We start from the raw sequence: 23,009 nt of genomic DNA, 5'->3' as shown, positions 1-23,009 counted from the left end.
AAAACTCCCTAGGCCGGGCAACAGAATCAGGAAACATGTTTTTGTTTCAAACCTGTATCTTTTTTTGGTTTTTTAGATACAGTACCTCGCATTCTTAGTAGGCCACCCTGTACCGTTTGACCTTGGAAAATAAAAAAAACTGGTCACCCTGTATAACACAGATTAAGCTTTTTACTTATATTGGGTAGTTTTAAGTGTAACTTTTTTTTTGCTAGAAATTGCGTTAGACCGATTTTTTCATTTTTTCGACTAGAGCTCGAATCAGCTAAGAAAAGGCCACGGCCGTCATCAAACGATGATGTCACGATCTCTGTACGTCTCGCTTTAAATATTGCTGCCTTCGTTACTTTCCAAGTTGATGCAGCGAGTCAATGGCGTGCTATTCTCTGCTCAGTGAAATGAAATTTAATTAACGTAAATAGGTGTAGTTTTTGCTTTTTCATTTCATAAATTGTATTAAAACAGGATAGGTAAGTAGGTTTTATAAAACAAACCAAATACATATACATACATAATATTGACGCTTTGAGAACAAAATTGGCCTAGGTCTCTGGTCCCATTTCTTTAAATATTAATTTAAAAAATAAACAAGAAAACAAGCAAAGGGTAAATTAAAAAAACATACAGTGTGTTTCGGTTAAAAAGATCTGTGCAAATTATTTTTCTGCTGTAGCTGCAGGGTGATGATTGATGAAGAATATTAAATACCAATTAGTTTAAATCCAAATTATATAACTTAACTTAGGGCAATGTTAACCACAAAAAAACATTGTCTTGGGGCAATTAATCAATTATTGGAAGATAAAAATAGGCAGCTGGTTTCTTTTTTCAATTATTCTTAATTTGAAGGTCCTACAGTGCAGCTAGACCTTGAAAATGAAGTCTCAAAGTAACTTTCAGCTTGCCTTTGCATCGTTTTTGATATACAGGGTTTCATGAAGAAGAGGTAATATTTAAAATTTGTTATCTTTGTTAAATTTAATAATCATATATTTTTATAAATTTGATAATTTTGTTTATTTATAAATACATATACATATACAAATTACGAATTCATAACATAAAACAAAAATCCAAAACTTAGTCTAGGAGTGAGCATCCTAATACTTCTTCGGATAAACTGGCATCACATTCATCATCATCACCAGAATCTTCATCGCTATCATCAGATGAACCAGTGTTAACAGTAAAAATAAGCTGGTCCACTGTATCATCAAAAATATGCTCTTTTTTTATGAGCTCCTCTTCATACTTTTTTACATGCTGGCAAATGTCAAACCACTCTTTTTCAGACACCTCTTGAAATTTTTGTTTTGTTAAAGCTTCGGTATCAGACAATTTAAAAGTGGTATTATGAGCTGCTACCCAATTTTTAACCAAAGCCCAAATTTTTTCTATTGGGTTTAATTCTGGATGGTAGGGTGGTAAACGCAACACAAGATGCCCATGTTGTTCTAACAGCCTATCTAAGTTATATTGTGGAGGAAATCTAAATTTATTTTCTTGTATGATTTGATACAGCTCTGGCTTTGTTAAATGAGGATCTGCTGGGATTCCTTTTTCCACTAGCCAACTTAACATATCTCCTTTTTTAGTAGCCGTTGTAATATTTTTGTTAACAGTAACATTGTGGTAGGCTGCATTGTCTATAATAAGGACTGAGCGGTCAGGTAAATTAGGAAGCAATTGCTTTTTTACCCAAGTCATGAAATTCTCATGGTTCATATCATCATGATAATCTCCTGTTTTTAAACCTAAAAAAAAAAAAAAAAAAATCATAGTACAAACATTATGTGTCTTATATGATGTGTAAAATGTGGTTAAACTTATTAATTACTTGTTATATAAACTTATTTTATTTAAGCAGGAGGAAGTACTTAAGTAGGTTTGAGGTGTACATAAATATTACCTGACTTAAATATAAGCAATCCATTTTCAATAAATCCTTTTTCTCCACCTGCGTGCACTATTATAAGGCGTTGTCCTTTAGAAATTGGTTTTTGTAAGCCTTTAAAACTTTCATCATACCATCCTTTGTCATGAATATGACTACTGTGAATGTATGTCTCATCTGTATATACAATATTGCGACCTTCTGAGCGGTATTGCACCAATTTTTTTAAAAAATTTATTCGTTTTAAGCGAATGTCATATGATTCACACAAGAATTTTCTTTTGTCTGGTGTCTTCTGCCACCTACAAAAGATAAAGTTATTTTGATGTACATGATTGCCAAGATGTAAAACATACTAAAATCCAATGTTCTTAAGCAATCGCCCTAAGCTGCTTACACTAATGGATTCAGTCAAGATTTGCTGGTCAATAATTTTTTGCAAAATACCTGTAAAGATAAAAAATAATCCCATTTTAGTCTAAATTTTGTTGTTTTAAATTTTCAATTAACACATTATCAAGGTTTATACATATAGCAAACTAGGCTTACATTTAATTGTAAAAAACATGGTAAGTTCTGCTAGAAAAACTCTGAAGACTCTGTAGGTATACCTAATGTATTATAAACTTACCTTTTAATGTTGGAAGTTTTTTCTCAAGAATATAGAAATCATAAATAATTTCTCTGATTCTTTTGATTTCATCAGGTTTGATGTTATCCAATTTTAATTTTTTAATCTGTCCCTTCTTTGTAGGAGTGTGAAATGATGAGCTTGGCCCTCCCCATTCAACATGTAGTGCTTCTCTAGATATCTTCTGCACAGTAGATCTAGACACCCCTGTAGCTGCTATAGTTCTCTCTCTAAAATGATATTTATTATATTATTCAACGTTTTCGTCGTTTTTAATCAAAGACAATACCTGTAGTTATTCAAAGGAATGGAAACTCCTTCTGCCTCCTTCTTCATAAATTCTAAGACGTTACTTACAATTTCACGCCCTTGGCTGTGTATCACAACACCTTTCTTCCCAATCTTTTTTGGAGACATTATGACAAATTAACGATTTTTACTTATAACACGTGAACTCAAACTGCGACCATCAACAACACAACCAAAACACCAGACTAAAACGGAAACTAACCTAACCTAATTTTTAAACTCAACCTGTCCGCCACTACATTTTTTTAAACTTGGCAACATCGTTTAGAGTGCCGGCTAGTAAAAGCATGTAAAAGGGTCCATCTGTCCCTGGCCGCACCCGCATTTGTTTTAATTGTGCCCAAGTAAAAAACCGTACTACGTTGCCAAGTGGCTTTTTGACCGCTTAAGAATTTATTTTCGGGAATATTTTAATAGGACGCCTCTGATTATATCTAATGCGACGGCAACTGTAGAAGGAGAAAGAAATAGTTTTAAAAACTGCGTCATTGATGATGCGGTGGCCTTTTCTCATCTGAATCGAGCTCTACACCTCAGTCACACCCTGTATACTCGGATCCGTGGGAACTTTCAAAAAGATCATTTAGGTCGGCAGAAAGAAGAAGAAAATACCTTTTAATACTTAAAAAAATTATTAAAATCGAGTGAATCAATTTGAAGAAACTGACGCTGAAAATCGACCAAACATTTTGCTGTTCCATTCTTTTTTCAGTTTACTTTAAAAGGTGTGCAAATAATATTTTTCTATTATTTTAGGTTGTAAGTAGTATTTTTTTAAGAGCGATGGGAAGAAACAACTCAAGATACTTTAATTACATATCCAATTACAATATAATTATTTACGAATCACCAAGTAGGTACGTAAAAATCCCAAACCGTGGCTTTGCCACTTCAGTTCGCTCGCTTTTCCATCTTTTACACGAATGTCATCAAAACACTTGATCACCCGATAACCTGTAGTGCGCACTCAATCGGAGTAATAAAGCATCCTCCGATTGCCTTTTCTCCGGGTGCCACGACAAGAAGTACCATTAAATCACATCCTGGCTTGGCAAAGAACCGCCTCGGCCGCTATTTCCTGGTGCTCTTCGCATCTACGCAACAGGACCTACTTAATTTTATCCCCTATCACAATGGTGTAAGCACCAAGCCGGTCGCTTGCCATCTTTCTTCGGTAGAAAAGACGACAGTGGTGTCTCGCCATTTAAACTGCTGGTATCGTGTACAATGGTTCTTTAATTTGTTACATTAACATGACCGTTCGTTTGTTGTTGTTAACGGAATTAGTGTTTTTGTCGGGTTTCAGATTGATTGTTACAGTATAAAATAGAATTTTGATTGATGATGAGTGCGTTTGGGTGAGAATCTTCTTGGATTACCTTAAGTTTAGAGTGCTAAACAGAGTGATTTTAGGTTGCACTTGTTTGAGGTTATTAATGGTAAGCACTATTCAATTGTCCTTTTTTTTTAAACTCTACTATGTTAGATCATAAATTTAGATTTTCAACAAACAGCTTTTCTGGTATACGAATTATTTCCAATCCACAAATTCCTGAAGTTATTCGTTCATAGGAAGTTGTTGCCACCCTAATGATTCATTATACAGTGTGTCCATAAAATATGGACTAAATTCGTTTAAAATTCAGGGAATTATTTTTCACAAAAAAGCTCGGATTTTTTGAGAAAAAAAAATAGATATACAGGGTATCCCAAATTTGAGATATGACCTTCGAGTTGACATTTTGAAATGAGAACACCCATTTTTTGTTGCAATTAAGGATTTTACGTAAAGTTCTGGATATTTTCATGTAGCATATCTATATGTATGGAATGACAGATAGCTGATAAGTCCACTTAACATGTAATTAGTGCGCTTCTGTAATTATTAATGTAACACCTCTTAACAGTTGCTCTTCTAGCCCCTGAAGATGAGCTCGAAACAGAGACGACTTTGTGTTATTCCACTAACCCAACACTTATTTAGTTAATTAAATGTTCAAACTGGAACCATTCTTATGCCTGGCAGCATCCCAAACTATCGATAAATTCACGCTGGATCCTATTTATGGTTTCTTGACTATAATGTTAAGTCGTCAATTGATTCAGGTTTAGTTTCATAAACAACATTTTTGAAATGACCCCACAAAAAAAGTCCAAAGGATTACTATCAGGAGATCTTGGAGACCATTCAATTGATCCACGCCTTCCAATCCATCTGTTGGGAAATGTTACTTTGTTAAGATACCCCTTAAGATACTGTCTAACTTGTATTCCTCTTTACAAGTCCGGTGACCGCTCCTGCCCGGCTAACTATCAACCGATTGCCTTGCTTCCGGCACTGTCTAAGGTGCTGGAGAAGCCGGTCCAGAGGCGGATGATGTCGTTTCATGAGCTTCTCAGCCCATCTCAGTTTGGCTTCCGGCCAGCGATGATGCTGTTTTTTCTTTTCTTCAGGATCTGTATGGTCGCATGAACTCCGGCGATATTTTGGCCGAGGTATTTTGCGACTTGTCGAAGGCGTTCGACTGCGTAGACCATCAGATCTTGCTTTGGAAGCTTGAAGCTTATGGCTTCCGAGCCGCTTCTTTGTTGTGGTTTCGCTCTTTCTTGTCCGGCCGGAGCCAGGAGGTCTTCATCGGGAGCCATGGTTCTGGAGAGTTAATGTTGACTTCGGGTGTCCCTCAGGGCTCTGTTCTTGGACCTTTGCTGTTCTTGATATACATCAATGATATTGGTTCACTCCCTATTAACGGACAATTCACTGTTTTCGCTGATGACGCGACCATTCTTTGGAGCGGCAAGAGCGCCGATTTATTGACTCGCCGCTATTGATGGGGACCTCTCCATAATCAAACATTGGTGCAATTCCAACTTACTGTCATTAAATATCAGTAAGACCAAGATCCTACATTTTGGATGCTCATTGCAGGAGATTTTTGTTGAGGGTGAGCCATTGTGTGCCCCTGGAATGAACAAGTTTCTTGGTCTTATTATTGACGACTGGCTTCGATTCGCTGAGCATGTGGATGGTCTGTGCTCTAGACTGGCGTCGGGTTGCCATGCATTGAGGGTAATCTCTGGCAATCTAGATTACCTTGTAGCTAGGAGTGCATACTATGCACTGATTGACTGCCATCTCCACTACGGCATAGCTTTCTGGGGAGTTTGTTCTTGAAGCCGCTTCAATTCTGTGTTTCTCCTGCAGAAGCGAGCATTGAGGTGCTTGTGTCGTGTTGGATACAGGGCCTCATGTATACCCCTCTTCATTGAACATGGTATCCTCACCTTGTGCTGCATTTTCATCTTAGAGACGATTTGTCTCGTCCGTGGCAAGTTTGGGGGTCAGTTGTCTGAGGGCTCCGGCTCAGTGACTCGCAGTAGATTCGTTTTGAGGCTTCCCATTTCTCACACGGAGAAGATTAAGTCGTCGCTTATTTACGGTGGCAAGAGACTTTTCAATAACTTTCCTCTCCACGTGAGTGGCCAGCCTTCTGCGCATGGATTTAGGCGTGAGGCTGAGAGGTTTTTGCTTGACGGGGCGTACTATTCTCTGGACGAATTCTACTCCAGTTCTTAAGGCGTCTTGTTCTGCCATAAATTGACCAAGCAGCACTGTTTGTGTTTTTGATCCTCTTTCTCCTCTCTTATACAGGGTAACTGCCTTTTTGTTTTGTTTTTATTTTAATAATTGTAAGGTGTAATCTGTGTATTTTTCTGTCATGGCCTAGATATCTATATTCTCTTAGTTCGTCGATGTTGTGACTTCCCAATGTTAGAGTTTCTCCGAGAACTAGGTTGGTCATTATCTTTGGTGCGTTTATTTGTAGTCCTACTTTTGTGGTGGCATTTGCTAGTTCTGTTAGCATTTCTTGGGCTTCTTGTATATCGTCAGCGATCAGCACGATGTCGTCGGCAAAACGCAAGTTGTTTAATCTCTTACCGTCGATGTTTATGCCTCATTCCTTATTCCCATTCCAGCTGTTTGGACGCGTATTCGAGGACGGTAATGAAAAGTTTGGGTGACTCCTTGCTTAACTCCTCTTCAATCTTCAATATCTCTGCACAAAAGTAAGGCCCTCTGATAATCTGATTCCTCACAATTCCTGCCCAAACATTATTTTTCCAGGTTATTGCATGTGTTGTTCTCTCATCCATCTGGGATTCTCTTTTGCCCATTACCGACAGTTTTGTCTATTAACTTGCCCCGTTAATGTGAAAGTTATAATATTTTTAACTTGGACAGGAAAATTAAGACACATCTCCATTAAGGTTTCACAGAATTGCATTTGGCGGTCTTCTAGATCGTCCGACCGACAAATAAGGATGATTGGCCTGAATAGCACAGCATATTAGTGCAAACGTCACCTTTATTGTCAAATTGTGACGTTATTTTGACAGTTGACTAAATCGAATCTGTATGGTAGTCAAGTGTTAATTTAAAAGGCTACAATTTGGTTAAACCTAGACTGACATAACTGTCACAATGACTGAGTTACGAGCTGTCAAAGTGCACGAAGCGTAAAAATAGCAGTCATGGCAAATTGTCAAATTGTGGCATTTTAACAGTTGACACCACAGACTTTTTGTGGTGATCGAAAGGAAATTGACATGACAGATTTACCAGATTACAAAGTGGAGCAATGAGGAGAAGGGAAGACGCTAGAGCCTGCGCAAAGGATAAAAAAGGAGGAGTGGGAAAAAATGGACAAGTGATCACATACAACCAAGAGAGACAAAGATAACTGATGAGAAAGAGTGAGATTAACCAGTAATTCCATCAATTTTCCCTTCTACGCCCAAACTGTGCCTATCCACCAAATCAAGGAAAACTGAGAGAGGGATCATAAAACTCACACAGACTTGGGAGAGACAGTGATAACAAACAAACAAGAGAAGTAGTGAGACTATAACGAGTAACTGTATCAGTTTTTCCTCCCTGTACTCTTCCAGTGCCTATTCCAACCACGTGGACGCACAAATTGTGCCCAATAATGCGAATATCATCCGAATGAACCCGGTTCAACATCAACCAGTTGTATTTCCCGGTTGCCAAGTAAACTAAAAACGTTCCGTTTTGAGTTAACTTAGTCACGTAATGTTTGTGAAATTTACCGTTTTTGCTCAGTGAGAACACGGGATTTCTGATGCTGCTCAGAAGCACAGAGACAAGTTAAATCTCAGCAACTTTTGCCCAATAAGCTTATAGCTCCATCCTTATAAGCTTCTTATCAAGATCCTTACAAAAGGCTTACGCGCAAACTAGATGAATATCAGTCGAGTGATCAGGCTGGTTTTGGCAAGAGACATAGCACCGTAGAGACTCTTATAGAAAAGTGAATACGCCGCTCCATCTCGCTTTTGTAGATTTTAACAAGGCTTTTGATTCTGTTGAGCTTTGGGCTGAATAATGCTCGAATAGACTCAGTGCAAGAAGATGTAACAACCAATCGAATACCAATTTACAGAGGCGTCCGACAAGGATACACAATATCCCCTAAGTTATTTACTCTTGCATTGGAGGACGTATCCAGAAGACTAGATTGGGACAAAAAGAACCTGCGCGTGGATGGTAGATATCTGACTGACGCTTTGCCGACGACATAGCTTTAATCAGCAGTACGAAGGAAGAGCTTATCGAAATGTTGGCAAGCTTAAAGAGAGAGTCGGGAAGAATTGGTTTAAACATGAACATCGATAAAACCAAACTGTTGACTCCATATCCTGGCGACGTACACTTAGAAGGACAGCAAATAGAGAAAGTCAACGAATACATATATTTAGGACACACCATAACATTGCGTAAAGAAAATCAAACGACTAACATGGGCTGCTGTAGGAAAATTGGGAACAACATTAAGAAATCCAACACTTCCTATCAACCTAAAAAAGGAGGTTTTCAACACATGTGTTTTACCAGTCTTGACTTATGGTATGGAAACAAGGACTCTCACAGTTAAAAGCGCTAATAGACTAGGAACAACACAACGAGCAATAGAAAGAAGCTTGTTGTGGGTAAGCCTAAGGGATCATATACAGAACGAGGAAATTAGGAAAAGAACAAATGTTATAGAGCACATCGCACGTTAGAAATGGCGTTGGATGGGGCATGTGGCACGACAAGACAACACAGTACAGTGACAACATAGAGGAAGTGCTGGTCGTCCACAGACGATATAAAGGAAATAGCGGGAAGAAAATGGCACCAGATGGCAATGAACCAATCCGAATGGAAGCAGCTAGGGGAGGCCTATGTCCAGGAGTGGATGCAAAAGGGCTGCTGAAAGAAGAAGAAGCTTAAAATAGTGTTAAGTGTTTAGATTATTGTGATCAATTTTCTGTAAGTCTGCTAAAAGCATTATACTGCGATAAGACCGGAGAAAGTTGTTTTGGTAGTTTGTCGAACGTTTGCAGGACATACTAATTAAATGTCTCAATATTCAGTTAATACCATTAGAAAAAGTTTCTTTTAGGACAAAAAACGCTGCAACATTAACAATCTAATGCATGAACACCGCATACGCATGTATGCTTGTAGACTCCCTACATAGATCGGATACTCGTTAATAACAAAACCGATAATTGATATTAGTTTCGATATTGATTAGTCTATTAATAGGTGTTCTTCCACTATAAAGTTGTCGTGAGGAAATTGAAAGGTGTTCTCTTTATGGGCACAATTATAAGAAAGGAATTTAAATCACATAATAGAACTTTTATACTGGAAAGTTAGATTAACTTTAGCAAAACGTTTCCTTTTTGAACATTTTTAGCAGCCTTCGATAGCGAGAAAGAAGCATTTTATTTTATTCGCTGCAAATCAAACTAATTTAATCTCGTTAGTTATAAAACATTTTTTTTATTGACTTCAGATTGAAATTGCAATTTATGAGTACTTCCAGACGATTGATTTATAATTCCCCATTAACAGTAAATTATACCTGTCTGAAGGAATATGTTAAATGTTTCAGAAAATATCAAATTAATATAACTTGTCTAATTTGAGGTCAAGGTGAACATCTACATCATACCAGTCACCAAAACAACATTAAGAAAAAAGGGAAATTAAGTTTGTTCTGTTATGGTTCACTAATTAGGACGCTTAGTCTTGGAGAAGATAAAAATTTGTATTTTTTGTGTTGTTTTTGTTATTAAAAGTAACTAGATCAAGTTGAGTGGCTGTAGGAGGAGGAAAAGAGTGCCAAACAAATTTTTCTGTCCATGTTGAGAATTGGACTGAGCGTGAAAGAGACCAAGGGAACAATTCAAATTTTACGTTCAATTTTGTTAAAAAACACGAGATTTACGACTTCTGGTGTAACTTTACTGACTTAATTTTGATGTTCTTTTTTGAAACAGTTTCAGTACATTTGACACCTATCAGATCAGATAGGGGCTTTGGTGATAGATGTACTGCGACCTGATTAGATTTATTCTACCCCACCTTCTTCTGCTCTTTCAAGATTTAGTTCCTTTAGGAATTTCAGGTTCTTGAGTGGGTCTGTTTGAGGTTCACAGCCAGCTGGCGGCAATCTCAGTGTGTTTAATCTTCTGTGGCGTACAGCATAACACTCCAGCAAGATATGGTGGTATGTTTCTGGTTCTTCTTCGCAAAACCTGCAGGTACTGTCCTCATCTAGGCCTAGCTTCCTTAGGTGTTCTCTGAGTCGACAATGACCCGTTAATGCCTAGAGACTAATTTTGCTGAGGTTGTTGCTCGGTTAAAATTGCCGAGGAAATCTTTGGCCTGCCTCAGTCCTGGAAGTCTTTGCCAGTGCGTTGCTCTCAGTTCTTCTTGAGCTTCATTAAGTACTTCCTGGACATATGTTTTTCCAATGCCCCAGAATGTTCTGGCCCGATCGGTGGCCCTGATGCTCCTTTTCGTGCCAGAGTATCTGCTTGTTCGTTACCCTCTACTCCGACGTGTCCCGGAACCCAGAGGAGGGACACTTGTTGTTCCTTCCTAGATCATTGAGCTTTCCTAGATAATCCAGAACCACCATCGAGTTGATGTTCCACAAGACAATAACTAGATGGTAGTTTTTTCACAAAAGCATTAAATATAAACAATAGTTTTTTTTTTTATTTGGAACACTCCGTAAATCTATACGTATTTTGAATACGTTTAATGTATCCAAAAATACAGGGTGGTTTAGTTTTAATTCAATTTGAAAAATTATACAGAGTGTCTTAAGCAAGAGGAAGCTTGATCCACTGGTACTTTTACTTACAATAAAAGACACAACTTTTTGTAATTAACACCCTGTATTTAAATCTTTGGTACGGTTAGCACAAAGAATAAATTGCATTTTTATACAGAGTGTTCTGAAATAAAAACGCAAAAAAGTGAAACAGGACTTAACCACTGTCTACCTGGTTTATTGTAACTTTTACTTTAAAATGGTGTAAAAGGATTCAAATCTGGTCATCTGGTATGCTAAGTTAGATTTTGACACTGAAAATAATCGAAAAACAAGATTTTTGGACTAATGGTTATTGGCGTTCAATTTTTTAGACTATTGGTAGTGTAAAACTGAATATTCAAGTCCAAATTTGTCTTGATTAGTCTAAAATTTGTTATTTACTACTAGGAATAATCTTAAAATTCGTTTTTTCACACTGCAATCCATTGTCGATTGTCTGAAACTGGACTTCAAGCACTAAAAACAGTCCGGAAATCGAGACAATGATTGTTGCGCATAAAACTAAGGACTTATTAGTTGGTGTACAATTCAATTTTCTGGACTGAAACAAGTCTTGATTTCAATTAGTGTAAATTAAATTTTTGGACTAATTCATTTTCGAAAATTAGTTTTTAAGACTAATTAATATTGTAGAATTTAGTGACAAAATCTTTTACTTTCATTACTGAAGTGTCTGAAATTTGACTTTTGCTATTATAAATAGTCTTAAAGTCGTTGCTCTAATTTTTTGTACCGATGAGTGTAAAAATCAATTTAATAATGAAGAAGCTTGAAATGATATTTTCAAGATTATGGACAGTGTACAAGCTGGTTTTCAGGCCTTTTAAGTCAAAAAATTTGAAAACATAGTCTTGAAACCCAATTTTTCAGACCGAAAATAGTCTTAAAGCACTAAAAATTAGCAGTAATTCTAGATTTTTAAGAAGTATTCGAACTTATAGCACTGAAATGTCTAAAAGTGAATTCAATAGTGTCAAAACTTAAAATGACATTTTTTAAGTCTGCTATGTCAAAAACTTGGTGAAGATAGTCTTGAAACTCGATTTTTCAAGATGAAAGCAGTTTTAAAGCACTAAAATAGTCCAGAGATCTAAGAAAATGAATGGCAAAGTAAAAAACTTGAAAAGTTAGTCTTCAAGTCACTTTTCATGAACCTAATATCAATATCTTGTATTTATAACTATTTTCAAGACTAAAATATTAAAATTTGTCTTCAAATTATGAAAACTTACTTCAAATGCAAATTTTAGGTTTCTGATGTCACTTTTCATTGGGACAGTTGTTGTACAAGTCAATTTTCAAGGTTTAAATGTGTGAATTTTTGTCAAAAATCCTAGAAAGAATACTTTTTTATGTCTACAACTCAATTTTCAATACTAAATTCTCGCTATTTACCTGAAAACTATGACGACTGACTACAAAGACAGTTTTTAAGTCTATCAAGTCAATTTTCGAGACTTCAATTCTCTTTCAATTCAAGATTTTTTTCAAAGATCTTTCAATTTGTCTGAAAACTATGAAAAGTGGTTACAAAGACATATTTTGAACCTCTCAAGTCAATTTCACCGTTTCAAAGTCAATTTACTGGTTTCTAAATCAATTTTCAAGACAATTTATCTGGAAACTATGAAAACTTGCTACAAAGAAAGTTTTTAAGTCAATTTTCTCCTTTTTTAAGACAATTTGGAGTTGGGTTGAGTTGGTTTGGGGTCTTTAAAGGTAATAACTGTATTATCTCGTAAACGAAGTTTCAAATCAGAAATGTTAGTAAAAAATTAGTTGTCTAAGCGATTTTTCAAAAAATTGGCAATGGATTTTGAATAAATATGTTCCAACTTTTAGTAGTCAATATAGCATTTTAGTATTTGATCAGTTTGCATAATTGTGTTTAGAGCTATTTTTAGTAAAAGGACCACATATTCTGTATTATTCGTTTTACGTAGGTACTTTTACTCTTGTGCTTGTTTTCTTTAAATAACCAATTAAGAAATTCCTATTTTGGATTTATAAATAGAAATCCAAGACATTTAGGTCACCCACTCCGACTATGGCGGTAAAAATTCATTCATTAAAAAAGTTAAATCAGAGAAATATTCAGTTGTTCCTATATTTTCTGGTAAATATATTACTTCTATCCCGACATACTTGACTAATGATAACCGCTAATCAAAACTTAACACTTAACAAGCATTTAATTAAAGCAATTACCACGGGAATAAACTGTAAATATTACAAATTAAATTAACAATATCGTAGACACGTAAGTAAATCGGTTATACTTGTAAATGACCCAGTAATCCAAAAACAATGCGATTTCATAAACGCACACCGCACAACCGAAGATTTATTACCATTTAACGAGTCATGCTGCAAGGAAAATATTCGTTTCAATGACCAGCTTATCTGGTTTTTATTCGAAGAGAGAGCTGATAATATGTGCATGATTAACGACTTTTTTCCAAAAATCGTAAATTAAACATAATTACCGTAACATTAAGTTGGCCCAGTTTTTCTAAACAAGTCGTTAATAAAGTCACATGTGTGAAATGGTGTAATTTAAGGCTACCAAATTGTTAAGCTTTATAAAAATCCAAAAATCCAATGGTGTAATCTCAGGTGGTCGTGCAGGCCAATACCATGCTCCCAAACTCATCAAATCTGTTGAGAAGCTCGTGCCACTTCTCCAGTACAATGAACGGGTGTTCTCCCCAATTGGAACCAACAAAACAGATAATCTGCAAAATAACATTTTTCAGAAAATCATCCATTACTGATCCACACATAATTTTCCTTATTACCACACATACTTTCCTTATTCGTTCCGAACATTCACCACCATCCTGGATATTATGTCTTTGTTCACGGCTGCTTTAAATAGTTTGGTAGTAGTTTTTGAGAACCTTGTTCTTAAGTCGTGATATTCTCCCTCTTCTTGGTAGTCTTCTGCCATAAACTTTCCCTTGGAGAACAGACTTTAAAAGGTGATATTTGCTTTCGTTCCTCAGAATATGTCCGAGGTACTCAATCTCTTGATGGTGTTCATTTCTTCCAAATCCTTCTTCATTCTCTCCATGATATTCGCAAGAACCTTCTGTAAAGTCACATTTCGAAGGCTTTAAGTTTTCTTTGTGTTGCCTCGGTCAATGTCCATGACTCCATTCATCTTCTTTTTCTCTCATTGCCTTATCCATTGCGGACGTTGGCTATTCTTATCTTGTTTACTGCGCTTCTAAATGACAATCCAAACCACTGGCGTAGGTTGTGCTACCAAGAATGTCGTCTCCTCCCTGGTCCTCTCTTGCTATCCACCTTGCCCTGGGCAACCAACTGTAGAAGGCGGTATTTTTCATGTCTTAGTATGTGCCCAAACTGCTTGTGACTTTTAAATAGTTTAGCCATTTGGTCAAAGGCGGCCCTTGCATTCTCTATTCTGCACGTGATCTCCTCTGAGTGGTCTAAGTTATCATTAATAACGGTTCTCAAACTGTGCTACCTTGTCTATTAGTGTGTTGTTGATCGTTCAGCCGTATCTTCCTCCAGATGCTCTACTGATTACCATGAAGTTGGTTTTACTAAACCATATTTACTGCTGCTGTCTTTAATGTTGTTCATTACTTCACGTAAGTGTGTGTTCATTACTTCATTAAATGTTGTTCATTTGTTCTCCATACAGTAAAATTCCTATGTCGGTATTCTCAATGGCCTTCTTAAAGATTCCGAGAAGATTCTCTTATCTTCTTTAGAGATGAAGAAAGGTTTCCCATAATGTTTTCGGATGATCCTTAGATATTTAGCATCCCTCCTCGTATTTATCAAAACATCTATCATCTCATGTCCTTCATAAATCCAAATTGTGTATGTGACAATCTTTTACTCGCAAATCCTATAGTTTCTTTGAGGAACAGCTTTTGCGTGTGACTCATAAGATTAATTATTGTTTTGTAGCCACCACACGCTTTGGACCCCTACTTCTTTGATAACATCATAATTTCAGAGATAAACCCTTCTCTTGGAATATTTCCAGTATTGTAGATGTTATTAAAAATGCCAGTCATGGATGATCGTCAAGAAGCCTAAGGATTTCCTAATGTACTTTATCCAACCCTGGAGCCTTTCATTCCCTTAGAGTAATCAGATCCGGTCTCAGCCTGAATGGGAGGTAGGTCTTCTCCCTCATCAAAAAACAGCTGTTCTATGTACTTCTTCCATGTTTCTCTGATGTCTTCACTACCCACCATGAGCTCTTCTGCGTCATTTACAAGTTTTACCTTTAACTTTTCTGTAACTTCTCTAATTTTCTTATGGAGTGAGTTCAGTACAAATGTCACCAGATGTCACACAATAAATATGGGTAATAGTTATTTACCTAACAAGTGGGGAAAGTGGTACTTGCAGTCGAGAGACTATTTCCACATGTGTTAGGTAAAACATTTTTCCTACGAGGATTAATTTTTATTAAATGTATAGTAAAATGACTAAAATAAAAGCTTCTGTTTGCAAAGATGATTAAAAGTGTATTCTTAATTGAGAAATCATATATACAGTTAATTTTTTTTTTTTTAAATAAAGTAAGTGCGGAAAAGTAGCTTTACCACACTTTAGCGGTAAAGTTACTTTTTCGCACTAATTTTTTTTTCACTTGAACATCTCATAAAAAGATAGGTGTAAAGTGTGGTGTACACATCAAAACTGTCACTTGTCACCTGTCAAAGTGTCAAGAACATTCACACACTTTTTTACAGCTAAAGTTGAAACCACGACAAATAGTGATGATATCATCATTTACTTACGTCCTCGAAAAATGCCAAATTCAAAATCGAGTGCGCACTAATCCAGGTACAGTCGAAACCAAGACAAATTGCGGTGACGCTTACTAGTAAAATGACAGTTGAAATGTCCGAGTACAGTCTAAAACAGAGGAAAAAAGAGTGACGTCATTGATTACCAGCTAAACAAGGGACAGTCTGCGATAAAATCGCCTGTCAAACCCACTTGTAGTGCGAAAATGACAGTTTTAAGTACATTGTTGGAATCCTCATTAAATTTCCTATTCAATAACCTAAAAAAACACTAAAAAGTTCGGTACGGTCAGGGAAAAAAATGTTGTCAAATTTAAACTGCCAGAAACACAGTTTGAAAGGACAGTCCGTGACAAAATTTTCTGTAAAACACGCTTGGAGTGAGAAAATGATAGTTTTAAGCAAGTTTTTGGAATCCTTATTCAATTTCCTATCCAATAACCTAAAAAAATACTAAAAAGTTCGGTACGGTCAGGGAGAAAAATGGTGTCAAACTTAAACTGCCAGAAACACAGTTTGAAAGGACAGTCAGGGACAAAATTGCTTGTAAAACACACTTGTAGTGAGAAAATGACAGTTTTAAGCACATTTTTGGAATCCTCATTAAATTTCCTATCCAATAACCTAAAAAAACACTAAAAAGTTCGGTACGGTCAGGGAGAAAAATGGTGTCAAATTTAAACTGCCAGAAACACAGTTTGAAAGGACAGTCAGGGACAAAATTGCTTATAAAACACACTTGTAGTGAGAAAATGACAGTTTTAAGCACATTTTTGGAATCCTCATTAAAGTTCTTATACAATAACCTAAAAAACCACTAAAAAGTTCGGTACAGTCAGAGAGAAAAGCGCTGTCAAAATTTGAACTGCCATAAACACAGTTTGAAAAAACAGGGACAAAATCACCTGTAAAACACAGTTGTAGTGAGAAAATGACTGTTTTATGCACATTTTGAAAGCCTCATTAAGTTTCTTATCCAATAACTTAAAAAAAATAAATAAATGTGTACAGTAAGAGAGAAAAGCGCTGTCAAATCTTGAACTGCCACAAACACAGTTTGAAAAAAACAGTCAGGGACAAAATCGCCTGTAAAACCCACTTGTAGTGAGAAAATGACAGTTTAATGTACATTTTTGGAATCCTCATTAAATTTCTTATCCAATAACTTAAAAAAAATAAATAAATGTGTACAGTAAAAGAGAAAAGCGCTGTCAAAATTTAAACTGCCAGAAATACAGTTTGAAAGGACAGTCAGGCACAAAATCGCCTGTCAAACCCACTTGTAGTGAGAAAATTCACATTACTGGAATCCTCATTAAATTTCCTATCTAATAACATCCATATCCAATACTAAAAAATTCGGTACAGTCAGTATCGTATTTGCATGCATTTTCAAAAATGTCTCCCTATTCACCGTATTTTGTTTTTCTTTAAATGAAACTTAATATCCCACATAAAGAGCATAAACTTTTACTGCGAATAAAACCAAATGTGTGTCTATTCTAGTATTTACAGAGATTAACACTAGCTGCTTAGGAACATATGGGTATGTGGCTTGCAGTACTTATTGCAGCAAAAGTGCCAAGAAAGCAGTTACTTGTCGGGTGTTCGTGTAACTGCAACCGTATAATTTCCATTGCGTCATCATAACGAGCAAGAAAGGATTCAGTTTTGAGACCAACAAACATAATGGCCAATTAAAACGGTTTTAGCAAAACCAAAGAGGTGTTTAAAGTGCTGTTTTTCGTATTATCTTAATTAAGTCGCCTGTTAAGTATGATTCACACGAAATATCATTTTTACTAAGTGTGGTACGCAAAACAAAATTACACGGAGAGAAAACGGTTATGTTGAGATTCTTCTAAAATAAGACAACTGAGATTTATCTCGTATGAAGTTTAATTAAGTACAATGATGAGGAACCTGTTGTTCTCTGTTTAACCTAAATTAATCTATTTGATAATACTCATAAAAGCACTAAGACTTTTATTTACAGAAAGCAACTTTGGTTACATTATTGGCTTCAAGAGTATGTTTTTATTGTGAAAGGAGTGCCAACATGACTTAATAACTTAAATTCACGTTAAGAATGTGACTAAACCATCCATGCCATTACCTATAATATTAGAAAGTTGAGTTGAGTCCCTCAAATCCCCTTGATATGCCCTCAGTTCACACTCTCTTTCACTATGTGGCCAATTGTTTGGTTGGAGATTTTGGATCCTCATTTTTGGAGGTACTGGACACACAGACCATGTCCTGTTTTGATACGGGTAGTAGTAGGGTAGAGTAGGTCCATGAGATTTCGTACATCGGGTGGGGCCTTTTCAGTCCAAAGCCCATTTGAGTTGAAGTTGAAGTTATTGGCTGTTTCCTAAACCGAAATTGATTTGGTGCTAGATCCGGGATATCCTATCATGGATATTTTTTTATATTCTTTCATCAGGGTGTCTCCTTAGGGTAGGTGGAGGTTGGGTGGTGGAGTGTTGGGAGCCAACAAGATGGAGTAGTTCTAATGCAGCCACTAATTGTTCTCATTTCTATATTAAGCTGAGTGTCCACTTTCTTGATATGTGCGCTGTTTATCCATACCGGGGCACAATACTCGGTTGCGGAATACACCTTGCACATAGATAGATAGATAGATAGATAGATAGATAACAACTTTTATTTAAAACAAATAATTACAGGGTAATTATGTTTAAACACGTCAAAGAAGAAAAAAGTATCTAGTATCAGTGGATAGATGTATACATATTTAACTTATTGCTAAGAACGTTGCACTTTTTGAAAGAACTCCTCAAAATTGTAAGGTTCGATGAAAACGAGAAGATTAAACAAATCCTTTTTCAACTTACCCAAACCTTGTGTTTCTCGAAGCTTTCTAGGTAAAGTATTAAAGCATTTTATCGAAAAATATGTACACTGTTTTTCAGTTAAAGTTAACTTGTGTTGGGGAAGGTTGTACTGATTCTGACTGCCTCTTGTGTTGTGTGAGTGATTGACTAAGAAACGTTCAAATAAATTTGGATTTCGTTTCAAAAACAATATGTGTTCAAAAATAGATATTGCTGGCAAAGTTAGAAGATCATTATTTCTAAATGCATTTCGACAAGTAGTTAACGGTGGCGACTTGGTGATTATTCTTAGTGCGACTTTTTGGTTAGTGAACAGCAAGCTTATGTTAGTGCTGTTTCCCCAGAATATGATATTGAATTTAAGCAATGAATACACTGTTCCATAATAAGCAATTCTTAATGTGTCTAAGCTACAGTGTTTAGCTAAAATTCTCAAAGCATAGCATGCCGATGATAGCCTCATGATAACTGTACGTCAGGCCAGCATCTACCTGCAGCCCCAATAGTTTGGTATTATTACTTATAGGTACAGTGTTAGTCTTGAGAGTTATGCTTTCTGGAAGTTCCACCAAATTATTACTCGTTTTGAAAATGATACACTGGGTTTTATCCATATTTACAGTAAGATGGTTCTGACTAAACCACCTCTCTATGTGCTCGAAATGGTATATACAAAGTTCTTCAAGAGAAACAAATGTTTTTGCGTGCATTACCAAATTGGTATCATCAGCATAATTGACCAGGCGACCGTTCTGGAACACAACATTTAATGGAAGATCGTTAAGAAATATTATGAATAAAAGTGCACCTAGAATGCTACTCTGCGGTACTCCGCGAGTGATACATAATTTGCTAGATTTGACTTGCTCTTGGTGAGCATACAACTTAACACTTTGCGTTCTATGCATCAAATATGATTCTAGCCAAGAATAAGCAGCACCGCCTATTCCGTATTTTTTCAGCTTTTCTAGAATAATGCTGTGGTTCAAGCTATCAAAAGCTTTTGAGAGGTCTAGAAAAAGTCCACAGACCTTCTCGCCCCTCTCCAAAGCCTCCATTGTAGGTTCAATAAATTCATAAAGTGCGGTCTCTATTGATCTTCCCTTCATAAAACTATGTTGAAAATTATTTAGCATGGCATTTTTTTTTTCTGCATTACACATGCAGATGTTCGTAATGTATTTGCCGATGCCCCCCAGCTACTGCTGCATCGTCTCTAGATGTTATTTCGATTACTTATTTTTTGGCTGTTGTTAAAAACACCTTGAAAAACAGCGTTTCAATTTCAGTTTTTGAATGAGAGTAGTTTTGAAACAGTGCACCGGTCTCATTTGTGCCCTCATTGGTCTCATGTGTTTTTTTAATAAGTCAGATTGGTAACGCATTTTTTATATTGTTACAGGAATAAGCATGCTTTGGATGGCCGTCGTGGGCACCATTTTGGTATGGTATTTTCCATTGACTGAAAGCGGTTCTCCTAATAGGCAAGGTAAGTGTAAATCGCTTGAATCGATTTTCGTTTCCACTAATCAACATTATTACTATAGTATACATAATATTCTATGTGAAGACAGAAAATGGATATGATATTCTGGTGGTCCTAAACTGTTTTGGCTTATAATACATTTTATAGTAGGTACTTTAAGTAAATAGCTTGAAAACTGTCTCTTTATGAACATCAATAAAGCATTTGAGAGCCTATGACAACACAAGACTATTATACAAACTACACAAACTGAACACACCAAAATACTTAATCCACATTACTAGAAACTTACTGGAAAACAGACAACTAGAAATACGTACAGACAACACCCTTTCCATTCCTTCCACCTTCCACAAAAACTACATAAGCAAACATGACTACATACTACAATATGCTGACGACACTGCACTCATACTTCATGCCAAAACTCAATTAAAGCTTCTGTCTGAATCTTGGTTAATAATAATATAGTATTGTTTCTTTTGTGTTTTAAAAGTCCTAACTCACTTTCTATTCAACCTATCTGAACTGATTGTGGTTGCCAATTGTCATTTGCATAGGGCTGAATTGGTATCTGATTATAGAGTTTACATAATACTCCTAATATCCTACAAAGCTTGATAGTACTTTCCCTTTAACTAACCTACATGTTAATGATCCTAACTGATTCTGTTCTACTTGGGTGATCCAAAAAACTGTTTAAATGATAATTGAAAGTAAAAACAATAATGTTTAATGATGTTTAATGGTAAACAAATATACCCAACTTTTGGGTCAATTTTATGGGTTTACTTTTCTTAGTCATTTTCTCTGTAATACCATTTTTCCTATAGATTATACATTGTGTTACTACACAATTTCTAACTGTAATTCAGAATAGTCATTTGAAATTCAGAAAATGTCGAGCAATTCAGAATAAGCAACTGTAATTCAGAACGTATGTCAAGTGTGATTCAGTTTAATTTTTATTAGTGCCTTGGAGTTTACAGCTTTGGTAATTTTATCCACAGATAATGTATTTTATGGAATTGCCTTTGAATGTTCTGAAGATGATTGTTTTATCTGATAGTTTCTGAATTTGAATTGATTTTTTCCGAATTGCACTTGATGGTTTCTGAATTGCAGTTTCTTATTCTGAATTACGTTTGCCCTTTTCTGAATCTGACTTGGCCTTTTGTTGTGCTTCGCTCACTGTCGACCTCAGTCAACCTTCTGACAGACAATCTTCTGAGCTCAGCACAATAATCGCCTCGTTCTAATCCTTCTTCTCTCATTGCCTTATCTGTTGCGGACGTTGGCTATTAACATGGCTATTCTTATTCTTCATCTAAACAGGTCAACAGAGATGACAATCCAAACCACCGACGTAGGTTGTGCAACCAAGAATGTCGTCTCCTCCCTTGTCCTCTCTTGCCAACCAACTGTAGAAGGCGGCATTTTTCATGTCTTGGTATGTGGCCAAAATACTCCAGCTTCCGTTTTTTTACTGTAAAGACGACTTTCTTCTTTTTCCCTAATCTCTGCATGACTTCCATGTTGGTGATGTGTTCCGTCCAGGATATTTTCAAAATACGTCGATATGTTCACATTTCGAAGGATTCCAGTCTTTTTAAAGTGGCCTCAGTTGTGGTCCAAGCCTATACACCATCCAACAAAACAGAAAATATGTAGCACCTGACGAGCCTTAATTTTTGTTGTAGAGAAATATCTTTGCTGGCACATGGCGAGAATTAGAGACCTTTAAGAGGTGCCAAATTCACGCAATGTTGTGGCTTCCTATCGATTTGAGCACAAAAGGTCCAATACCAGGAACATATGGAAGACAAATAGAATTCTACTCTACCTACATTACACGGAGTCCCAGTACTGGTCCCATTTCGTGTTAACTGTGATTCCGAGATATGTGTACGTTTCCACGTGATCTATGTCCTGACATGTTTATCGTTAGACTCACTGGAAAATGCTGACTTTTGCTAATAATCATATGTTTTGTTTTTGATATATTCAGGGAGAGTCCATATTCTTCACTTGCTATGTATATGTTTGCGTGATATTTTGTAGCTCTTCATTGTTATTCGCTATAATTACTGCGTCGTCGGCATATCTAATGTTGTTGATTGCTTGTCCATTGATTTTGATTCCATCTGATAATTCCGCCAGTGCTTTTCCAAAGATTTCTTCAGAGTATAGGTTCTAGGTAGAATTCACCCCAGTCGCACTCCCTTTCTGACAGCAATTTCGTCGCTGAGCAAATTGCCTATTTTTATTTTTGCGGTGTGACTCCAATACATATTAGCGATAATACGAATATCTTTTCCGTCAATGCCAGTGTTCCTAAGCACATCGATCAGCTTTTCGTGCTTGACATTGTCAAAAGCCTTGGAGAAATCGATAAAGCACGTCTTTGTTTATATCTCTGCACCTCTGGATGAAAACCTGCAGGCTGAAGATCGCTTCCCTTGTGCACTATGAAAGCGAAACTGTGTTTCGGAGATTTTTGGTTTCATTTCATTCTCTAACTTTCTTTTGCATGTTATGGTATTCGTATTATCTTTCACATTGTTCGATATCGTTGCATTTCATCGACAGCCAGTTTTCCTTCGCCTTGCATACCAGTGGGTTATGGTCGAAATGAAGCCTGCCCCAGGATAGGTTTTTGCTGATTTGATGGCGTTTCTATATCGTTTTGGTATCGTGATGAAATCAATTTGGTTTCTTACAAGTGTTACCGCTAAGTCTGCTGGAAATTTCCATGTAGAGGAAGCTTGAAAAAGGTGTTGCTTAGCACCAGCTCCTGTTCCTAACAGAAGGGTACCAGACGGTCTCCTCTT

General features: G+C 36.3%; 2 protein-coding genes across 4 annotated transcripts in view; one reads left to right on the top strand and one right to left on the bottom strand.

Annotated features, from left to right (window-relative positions):
* The window catches only part of Sb (serine proteinase stubble), an 88,967-nt gene that overhangs the window by 40,312 nt on the left and 25,646 nt on the right, over positions 1–23,009 (top strand). For 2 of the 3 annotated variants that reach the window (XM_081980746.1, XM_081980745.1), the window contains one exon: positions 20,095–20,181. In XM_081980746.1, the coding sequence (XP_081836872.1) occupies positions 20,103–20,181 (79 nt within the window). In that variant the 5' untranslated portion in view covers positions 20,095–20,102. Of the gene's footprint in view, positions 1–4,068; positions 4,274–20,094; positions 20,182–23,009 lie in introns of those variants that run through there. The other variant, XM_081980747.1, reaches the window with a different exon arrangement.
* On the bottom strand, positions 499–3,359 carry LOC145729145 (uncharacterized). The gene is given in 5 exon segments (XM_081979784.1): positions 499–1,754; positions 1,910–2,196; positions 2,251–2,341; positions 2,526–2,755; positions 2,815–3,359. Coding segments are annotated over 5 exon segments (1,410 nt in total). The 5' UTR covers positions 2,943–3,359; the 3' UTR covers positions 499–1,080.

Source organism: Ips typographus, linkage group LG5, assembly GCF_016097725.1.
Source record: "Ips typographus isolate SLU linkage group LG5, UJ_Ityp_2.0, whole genome shotgun sequence".
In the NCBI taxonomy this organism is placed as follows: domain Eukaryota; kingdom Metazoa; phylum Arthropoda; class Insecta; order Coleoptera; family Curculionidae; genus Ips; species Ips typographus.
This window is presented reverse-complemented; position numbering and strand designations above follow the sequence as displayed.